This window comes from Salmo salar, chromosome 13 (genome assembly GCF_965601325.2).
Source record: "Salmo salar chromosome 13, fSalSal1, whole genome shotgun sequence".
Classification (NCBI taxonomy): Eukaryota; Metazoa; Chordata; class Actinopteri; order Salmoniformes; family Salmonidae; genus Salmo; species Salmo salar.
In genome coordinates this window covers 13,898,843-13,908,284 of record NC_138303.1, presented here as the reverse complement: position 1 = coordinate 13,908,284, position 9,442 = coordinate 13,898,843, and the positions used below count along the sequence as shown (strand labels likewise).

The following is a 9,442-nucleotide window of genomic DNA, read 5'->3' as shown; positions in this document are numbered from 1 at the left end:
GACTATATTTTCTGGTGGAAGAAGTCAATTGCATTGTTTGACTTATCACAATAGCGTTTTAATGAAAACATGTAATTTATTGTTATTTTATTTGAATATGTTGCTAAAAGTTTCATTTAAGCATGATAATGCCCTATAAACTGATGTTTGAGGGATATATTTGCACGGGTGTTGCAAAACGTGCCAATATATCCTGAAAACATCAGTTTATCGGGCGTTATCATTTATATACAACTTTTAGATGAAGTTGTAAAGACTGCAAACTAGATGCACTTCGTTTCGTTGTACCTTTTTTTCAACTGACATGTCTTTGTATATATCCATAAAAATGATGCCAGCTGATTAATGATTTCGACTGGCTGATAAACGTTGCCTGTCTGTCTGTCTCGTACCGACACCTACACATACATTACTATGGGACAGCTGGAGATAGAATTTGAATATTGAAACAATATTGCAAATGTCAGAGAGACAGGCAGCAAGGTTTATACAAATCACTGCGGTTGAAAACTAACTGTTAGTCTAAAAGAATTGTGAGATAATGTCTAGATACTTTTTAATAGTGGAGAACAAGTTTGTAATTTGCCTGGCTGGGCTGATGAGACAGTGGATTGCGCAGTCAGATGGAACAGAGTAAATAGGCATTTTAAGGTCATAGATTTTCAAAAAGTCTTCATAAAATTATCTATTTTTCCGCTCTCTTATATAATACGAATATGAAAGTACTAAACACATTAGGCTAAAGGTCCATCAGAAAACATTGTGTAACTTGATATTCTCATTGATAATAATGTCTTCCTCATGGTTTTTGAAATATATGATACATAGCCTAAATATTAGAAATTATTTAGCTCTACTCTTATCTCATCATTACAACCCCAAAAACATTAGTTGCAGGGATATATTAGATATTGTTTGTTTACATTTTCAACAAGAACGAGAACCAAAATTGACTAAGATGCTTAATACTTTACTATTATCACAGACGCCTAATCAGAATAAAAACTGCTGCATCATGAGTCCAAAGGGTACATCATCTCATATCTAGTTATAAAGCCAAATCATAAACACAGATTAAAATGAGAAAACATGTCTACTAATGTGAAGGCTATATAAAACTGTTGTCAATATAAAAATGCCACTCCGTAGTACATTTTAGTCATTTAGCATAGCTCTTATTCACAGCGACTTACAGGAGCAATTAGGGTTAAGTGCTTTAATGAATTATTTATTTTTCTACTTGGGCAACAGGGTTGACATGTTACGCTCGACCCGCTCAGTTGACTGTTAGATGTTAAATGTTTATTTTGAAAATATTATTTTAAAAGGAATAGTTTTCCAATTTTAAAATTAGATTTCAGTTACAGAGCTGACCTTAAACCTGAGGGACACATTTAAATGAATCACATCAAGTAAATAATAGTTTTCTGATACGACTTTGTTAAAGCAAATAACTAGGGTTTTACAATGATAGTGAAAATATTCCTATTAGTAAGACAAACATGATTCCTGTAGGCTATCAGTCAAATTGTGTTTAGGATTTGTGCAATGCATATCACTACTACACTATATGCCTAGCCTGTCCTGGCTCAGGTGTTTTAAAACATGCAGAAGAAACAGGAACAGCGGTGTTTCTTCTGGCCTCACAGGGCGAGCACTAGGACCCATTCTTTATCCTACCAATCTTTATACTGGATGGGCTAGTGTTTAAATGTCCACCTTATTAGAAACAATGAAAACATTTAAATACAAATCCCATCAGATTTCCCAAAGAGTCTTGAAGAATATCACTTATAAATGCCCAAATAGGCTTAGTATAACTATTGTAACCCACCAGAACCCAAAATATAAGCTTGTTTTATTTGTAAACAAACATCAATTATAGCTTCAAAACATAGTTAAAACTAAAATGTTGATCCCATGGATGGTCAGTCCTTGCATCATAGTTCTGTCTATGAATTTGAGAGTGGTTACACTTCTCCACTCCCATCCCGCAGCTGTTAACAAAAACAAGTGGCGGTGTCTGAATTGTTATTTTTCAAATCACAGATTGCCCCTTTGCTTTGGCAGAAAATAGAGGTGTATTTGTTATGGTAATACAGAGAAGAAAAAAAAGTTAGATATAAATGTCAAATATATGTGAAATATTATTCCTTCAAATAAAATGTCTTTACTTTGTGCTAAATACAACATTTCATTAAAATACATTTCTCACAGACAGGAAGCACAGCTTGCTCGGATAGGAACCAAGTTGGTAGTTGTTTCCCCAGTTGGGGTCGGTGCTGTCATTGAATGGGCATATCAAAATGGCGGATCAAGAAGTCTCGGTGAGGGAGTTCGTTGCTGTTACAGATGTTGATGAGGAGAGGGCCCGTTTTTTCTTGGAGTCTGCCGGCTGGGATTTGCAGGTACGTACAAGTTGTACTAAATGTGATATTTGATTTTTAACTCACAACGATATACGAATGACAGTAGTTAGCTAGCTGCCAGACTACCACATACTAGCCGGTACTAGATAACTAACGTAGCTAGTTTGTAGCGGTTTGTGCAAGTCACTCTTTCTCACAACAAAAGCTTGAATGACCATTGTTGTCTTATTCCCTAGGACCTATATCTACCAATCAGTTTCCAATGTTTTACTACCACTGTCTAATAGTCTGTTTCATTTAAGGAATGGCTCACTCACTGCGTTCTAGCTATCTGGCTAGCTAGCTTGCTCTAAGACTGGCAGAAAGAATCGTTCAGCATTTTTTTTTTTTTTTATGATTCTTTTTTATTTAACTAGGCAAGTCATTTAATAACAAATTCTTATTTTCAATGATGCCCTAGGAACAGTGGGTTAACTGCCTTGTTCAGGGGCAGAATGACAGACTGTTTACCTTGTCAGCTCTGGGATTCGATCTGCAACCTTTCGGTTACTGGCCCAACGCTCTAACCACTAGGATACCTGTCGCTCCAGTTAGCCTACTTCATAATCATAACTAGCTAACATTCATCTTCATCAAGTGACTGAGATGATAGCTAATTTATCACATTTTCGCATCCTATCTAATTGCTAGTTTAATAACATCCTTTTTAGTTGGCTAACTTTTTTTTTATTTGGCAAGTTCACCATTAAGCTCTAGCAAAGTAGTTAGTGATGAGGTTTAGACTGACTAGACACTGATATCTTGATGTTTTGGTCTGTTTCCTTAGCTTGCCCTGGCCAGTTTCTTTGAAGATGGTCCTGAGGATGACATCGTGACACTTCCTCAGCCAGAGAGTGGTGGATCCTCTGTGCCTCGTCCTACAGGGCCCAGGTACATAACTAACTGACCTCCGTAAATCTGTTGTTAGTCTTGGTATAATTTAGGATAGGCAATATCTAAGTCATTTCAGTGTTTCTCTTGTCAAACTTAAAAAAAAAAAAAATATATATATATATATATCCTATGAAGCATTTCATGTTACATGATTGATGTTGATGGTTATTTTTGTGTGTGTTTCTGTTGTATAAAGGAGTGAAAATAGGGTGACCTCCTTCAGAGATATGATGCATGAGGAAGTAGATGACAGTGATGAGGAGGAAGGGCAAAGGTAGGTCTGACTATACTTCTGTGACTTTGGGGTATTTTCAATGAATTTCACATTGCATGTAGTCTATGTGCATTTTGGACAGAGTGTAGTGACACTCCTAGGTCCCAGATCTGTTTGTGTTTTTGCCTACTCCATTGTCAAGCCAAACAGCATGACAATTCCATGAGGAGTTGGCAAGAGAGCAGAAACACAGAAACCTACTGGTACCCAGGCTAGTGAGCCTCCAGAATGTTTCTGTATTCAGTTCTCTGTAGGCTGGTATTGCTTTCTGCTGCATCAACAGATTCTTCTGGGTGGGGTTGGGTCCCTGTGTTATTGTTTTCATCGTCCACATAATCGCAGCACTGGTGTTGTAACCAGAAGCTTGGACAGGATCCAAAATCCAGGTTGTGTTGTTTCCCCTCTTCAATGGCCACATCCTCCCTCGGCTTCCCTCCAGGTTCTTTGCTGGGGGCTCTGAACGCAGTGGGCAGCAGATAGTGGGACCCCCCAAAAAGAAGAGCTCTAATGAGGTGGTGGAGGACCTCTTCAAGGGGGCTAAGGAGCATGGGGCTGTGCCCGTGGAGAAGGCTGGGAGGGGCCCAGGAGAGCCTAGTCGAGCCAGGGTATGAAAAGCTTCTCAGTAATACGTTCTGCACCAGGATCATTCCTCTTTAATTTACTGATCATATGTATGTGTTATTAGCCCTGTGTTTTGGGATTGATAGAGCCAATGGTGAATGATGTTAGTTGTCATGTTTTTCAAACTCTTTCTCTCCTCTTTCCCTCCCTCTAGCCCTTTATTGGTGGTGGCTACCGGCTAGGTGCAGCGCCTGAGGAGGAGCCTGTTTACGTGGCTGGGGAGAGAAGAGCAGCTAACAGCCAGCAGGATGTGAGTGTTTGACAGTGAATTTATTTAGATTTTTTTTTGTATTGCTAGTATACATTAGATCTCAAAAGAATACATTTACTTCAGTTTACTTCTTTACTTACTTATGTATTTTCTTTACTACGTGCTGAAGGTGCATGTAGTCCTGAAGCTGTGGAAGACAGGTTTCAGCCTGGATGACGGTGAACTCAGAAACTACAGCGACCCTGGCAACGCCATCTTCCTGGAGTCCATCCGCAGGGGGTGAGTACACTGTTTGTACCGCGTCCTTGTCAGACTATTTATATGAATGACAGCTCATGTCACATATCACCATTTTTCTAAATCCATAAGTTCTAAATGGGTTTATGTCACTGGACAGCTGGAGGCTACATGTCTCTCTCTGAAGTCTGTTTTCTTATTGCTGGGGCATTGTCATAATAGAAGTCATTTGTCCTTTCAGGGAGATTCCTTTGGAGTTGAGGCAGCGTTCCCGGGGGGGTCAGGTCAACTTGGATATGGAGGACCATCGGGACGAGGACTTCTCCAAACCCAAGGTTGCCTTCAAGGCATTCGGTGGGGAAGGACAGAAACTGGGCAGGTGGGTGAGTTCTATTTTAATAGAATTCAACACAGAGGAAAGGAATGAAATTGTCCCCACTTTTCAACACAATGCTTTAATAATAAGGTGTCTGTTACACCTTATTACCACAAGGGGGTAGTAAGGGGAATTTTGGCACAAAGTGATATTATATTTGATGGACTTTTGAAGTTAAAATCTAAATGTAACCCAGCAATTTTTCAAAACCTGATATTATCTTCTGGGAAAATGTGGACTTATAATATTTTCTTCAAGTCTATTGAAAATACAGTATAATCACAATAAACATCTCTTTCTCACCTCACCCGTCCATTCAGTGCAACCCCTGAGCTAGTGTCTACTCCGTGTATGGGAGATCAGGACCAGGTAGCCAGTGAGGCCCAGGCCATCACCTCTGTAAACCTGGACGACTCCAAGCCTGTGACCAACATCCAGATCAGACTGGCCGACGGGGGGAGGCTGGTGCAGAAGTTTAACCACACTCACAGGTCAGTGATGAAGCCATGGCTCACATCACCCCCTCTATGAAGGGCATGTCCAACACCATATTACCTACTTTCTCCTCATCATTTCTCGTCCCATCCTCAGGGTGTCAGACGTGCGTCAGTTTGTGGTGGGAGCTCGCCCTTTGATGGCGGCGACAGAGTTTGTGCTCATGACAACCTTCCCCAACAAGGAGCTGACTGACGAGAGCCAGTCGCTGCAGGATGCCAACCTGCTCAACGCAGTCATTGTGCAGCGGCTAAAGTGATGGAGCCCCCTGGTGGCCTTGCTGGTTCACAGCTCTTTTACCCCCCATGAGGGATGAGACACCATGGACTTATGGACTTCTTTTTTTTTTTTTTTTATAGTGATGATACATTTTCCCTCTTCAGCTGTTTGCGAGGGGAAGTGGGGAGCGGATAAGGCTTTGATGAAAGACAGATCTGGTGGTTAAACCTGTTTAGAAAGTAGTAGTTGAACATGCACAGTAACAATAAAGCTTTCTTAACAGTCTCAGAGATTGCTTTAGATGTTTATAATACTGTCATTTGTTTCGTTCATCTTCCACTCATCTCTCCTTTGGCTCAACTCTTGCCTGCTTTTTCCACACAAGTTCCCATCAACTCAACTGAAAATGTACCCCTGCATCCCCAACGTACACCAGTAGTCTTCTGCTCCCATCAATTCACAACAAACCATCAACAACAAAAGACAGAATGGTTTATTAAGACTTTTTCTTTCTTTTACCAATATAAACTGACTGTATAACACATTAAGGACACCTTCCTAATATTGAGTTGCAACCCCCCCCCCCCCTTTGCCCTCAGGACAGCCTCAAATCATAGAGGAATGGACTTTTAAAATTCTTATTTACAATGACGGCCTACCCCAGCCAAACCCTAACCTGGACGACGCTGGGCCAATTGTGCGCTGCCCTATGGGACTCCCAATCACGGCCGGTTGTGATACAGCCTACGATCGAACCAGAGTCTGTAGTGATGCCTCTAGCACTGAGATGCAGTGCCTTAGACCGCTGCGCCACTCTGGAGCCCAAGGTGTCGAGAGCGTTCCACAGGAATGATGGCCCATGTTGACTTCAATGCTTCCCACTGTTGTGTCAAGTTGGCTGGATGTCATTTGGGTGGTCGACCTTTCTTTATACACACGGGAAACTGTTGAGTGTGAAAAACCCTGCAGCGTTACAGTTCTTGACGCAAACCGGTGCTCCTGGCACCTACTACTACAACCCGTTTGATTTCATTTATTAGGATCCCCATGGTGACGCCAATGGTGACAGCTAGTCTTACTGGGGTCCGAGACATAACAAAAAGACAGACATGACATCACAATTGACATGCATTTAAAAACAAACATGTAGTGTGTGTATTTATCAGTTACACATACGTCAGTACATAAACACAAGTGGGTCACATGGGGGAGAGGCATTGTGCCGTGAGGTGTTGCTTCATTTGTTTTTTGAGACCAGGTTTGCTGTTCACTTGCGCTATGTAAGATGGGAGTTCCATGCACTCATAGCTCTGTATAATACTGTATGTTTCCTTGAATTTGTTCTGGACCTGGGGACTGTGAAAAGATTCCTGGTGGGGTAAGTGTGTGTGTCAGTGCTGTGTGTAAGTTGACTGCAAACAATTTGGAATTTCCAACACATTAATGCTTCTTATAAAAACAAGAAGTGACGCAGTCAGTCTTTCCAGAGCATCTCTTTATTACGGACAGAACTCTCCCCATCTTTACAACCATTTAATTTATATGTTTTGACCATGACAGTTTACAATCGAAGGTAACACAAAGTAATTTTGTCTCCTCAACTTGTTCAAACAGCCACTCCATTCATTACCGGATTCAGCTGAGGTCTAGAACTTAGGAATTATTTGTACCAAATACAATGCTCTTAGTTTTAGAGCTGTTTAAGACCAGTTTATTACTGGCCACCCATTCTAAAACAGACTGCAACTGATGCGTATATTGTTGAATCATCAGGATACAAAATAGTCAAATAAGTCATTTCAAGCAATAAACTGTACATTATTTGCCAATATTATTTTCACCTTCTCATGATTCAAACATGTGGCATGTCATTGGTAAAAATAGAAAAGAGTAGAGGACCTAGAGAGCTGCCTTGCGGTACAGCACACTTTACATGTTTGACATTAGAGAAGCTTTCATTAAAGAAAACCCTCAGTTTATATTAGATATCTCTGAATCCACGATATGGTTGAAAAGCTTTAACACATACGTTTTTCTCAACAACAGGTTATTGTCAATAATATCAAGGCTGCACTGAAATCTAACAGTACAGCTCCCACAATCTTCTTCAAAATATATTTCAACCAATCATCAGTCATTTGTGTCAGTGCAGTACATGTTGAGTGCCCTTCTCTATAAGCATGCTGAAAGCCTGCTGTTAATTTGATTACAGAGAAGTAGCATTGTATTGGTCAAATCAAATGTATTTGTAAAGCCCTTCTTACATCAGCCGATGTCACAAAGTGCTGTACGGACACCCAGCCTAAAACCCCAAACAGGAAGCAATGCAGGTGTAGAAGCACGGTGACTAGGAAAAACTCCCTAGAAAGGCCAGAACCTAGGAAGAAACCTAGAGAGGAACCAGGCTATGAGGGGGGGCCAGTCCTCTTCTGGCTGTGCCGGGTGGGGATTATAACAGCACATGGACAAGATGTTCAAATGTTCATAGATGACCAGCAGGGTCAAATAATAATAATCACAGTGGTTGTTGAGGGTGCAACAGATCAGCACCTCAGGAGTAAATGTCAGTTGGCTTTTCATAGCCGATCATTCAGAGTATCTCTACTGCTCCTGCTGTCTCTAGAGAGTTGAAAACAGCAGGTCTGGGACAGGTAGCACGTCCGGTGAACAGGTCAGGGTTCCATAGCTGCAGGCAGAACAGTTGAAACTGGAGCAGCAGCACGGCCAGGTGGACTGGGGACAGCAAGAAGTCATCAAGCCAGGTAGTCCTGAGGCATGGTCCTAGGGCTCAGGTCCTCCGAGAGAGAGAAAGAAAGAGAATTAGAGAGAGCATACTTAAATAGACACAGGACACCGGATAAGACAGGAGAAATACTCCAGATATAACAAACTGACCCTAGCCCCCCGACACATAAACTACTGCAGCATAAATACTGGAGGCTGAGACAGGAGGGGTCGGGAGACACCGTGGCCCCATCCGACGATACCCCCGGACAGGGCCAAACAGGCAGGATATAACCCCACCCACTTTGCCAAAGCACAGCCCCCACACCACTAGAGGGATATCTTCAACCACCAACTTACCAGCCTGAGACAAGGCCGAGTATAGCCCACAAAGATCTCCGCCACGGCACAACCCAAGGGGGGGGGCGCCAACCCAGACAGGAAGAGCACATCAGTGACTCAACCCACTCAAGTGACGCACCCCTCCTAGGGACGGCATGGAAGAGCACCAGTAAGCCAGTGACTCAGCCCCTGTAATAGGGTTAGAGGCAGAGAATCCCAGTGGAGAGAGGGTAACCGGCCAGGCAGAGACAGCAAGGGCGGTTCGTTGCTCCAGTGCCTTTCCGTTCACCTTCACACTCCTGGGCCAGACTACACTCAATCATAGGACCTACTGAAGAGATGAGTCTTCAATAAAGACTGAAAAGTTGAGACCGAGTCTGCGTCTCTCACATGGGTAGGCAGACAATTCCATAAAAATTGAGCTCTATAGGAGAAAGCCCTGCCTCCAGCTGTTTGCTTAGAAATTCTAGGGACAGTAAGGAGGCCTGTGTCTTGTGACCATAGCGTACGTGTAGGTATGTACGGCAGGACCAAATCAGAAGATAGGTAGGAGCAAGCCCATGTAATGATTTGTAGGTTAGCAATAAAACCTTGAAATCAGCCCTTGCCTTAACAGGAAGCCAGTGTAGAGAGGCTTGCAC

The 9,442-nt window shown here is 42.1% G+C and overlaps 1 protein-coding gene across 2 annotated transcripts; it reads left to right on the top strand.

The window, feature by feature from the left end:
* The first annotated feature begins 2,250 nt into the window (after window positions 1-2,250).
* LOC106566439 (NSFL1 cofactor p47) lies at window positions 2,251-6,020 on the top strand. Of its 2 annotated transcripts, none has more exons than XM_014134477.3 (9): window positions 2,251-2,408; window positions 3,196-3,299; window positions 3,499-3,576; window positions 4,016-4,181; window positions 4,352-4,447; window positions 4,578-4,687; window positions 4,887-5,024; window positions 5,342-5,512; window positions 5,613-6,020. In XM_014134477.3, the coding sequence occupies exons 1-9, from the start codon at window positions 2,307-2,309 to the stop codon at window positions 5,773-5,775; spliced, it is 1,128 nt and encodes a 375-aa protein (XP_013989952.1). In that variant the 5' UTR covers window positions 2,251-2,306; the 3' UTR covers window positions 5,776-6,020. The 2 variants fall into 2 exon arrangements, with proteins under 2 accessions (XP_013989952.1, XP_013989951.1); XM_014134476.3 differs by having other exon boundaries at window positions 4,575-4,687.
* The last annotated feature ends 3,422 nt before the right edge of the window (window positions 6,021-9,442 follow it).

Coding starts and splice junctions, on each gene's coding strand:
- LOC106566439 (XM_014134476.3), top strand. CDS start 2,307: ATGGCGGATCAAGAAGTCTCGGTGAGGGAGTTCGTTGCTGTTACAGAT. Junction 2,409..3,195: donor CTGCCGGCTGGGATTTGCAG/GTACGTACAAGT, acceptor CTGTTTCCTTAG/CTTGCCCTGGCCAGTTTCTT. Junction 3,300..3,498: donor CCTCGTCCTACAGGGCCCAG/GTACATAACTAA, acceptor TGTTGTATAAAG/GAGTGAAAATAGGGTGACCT.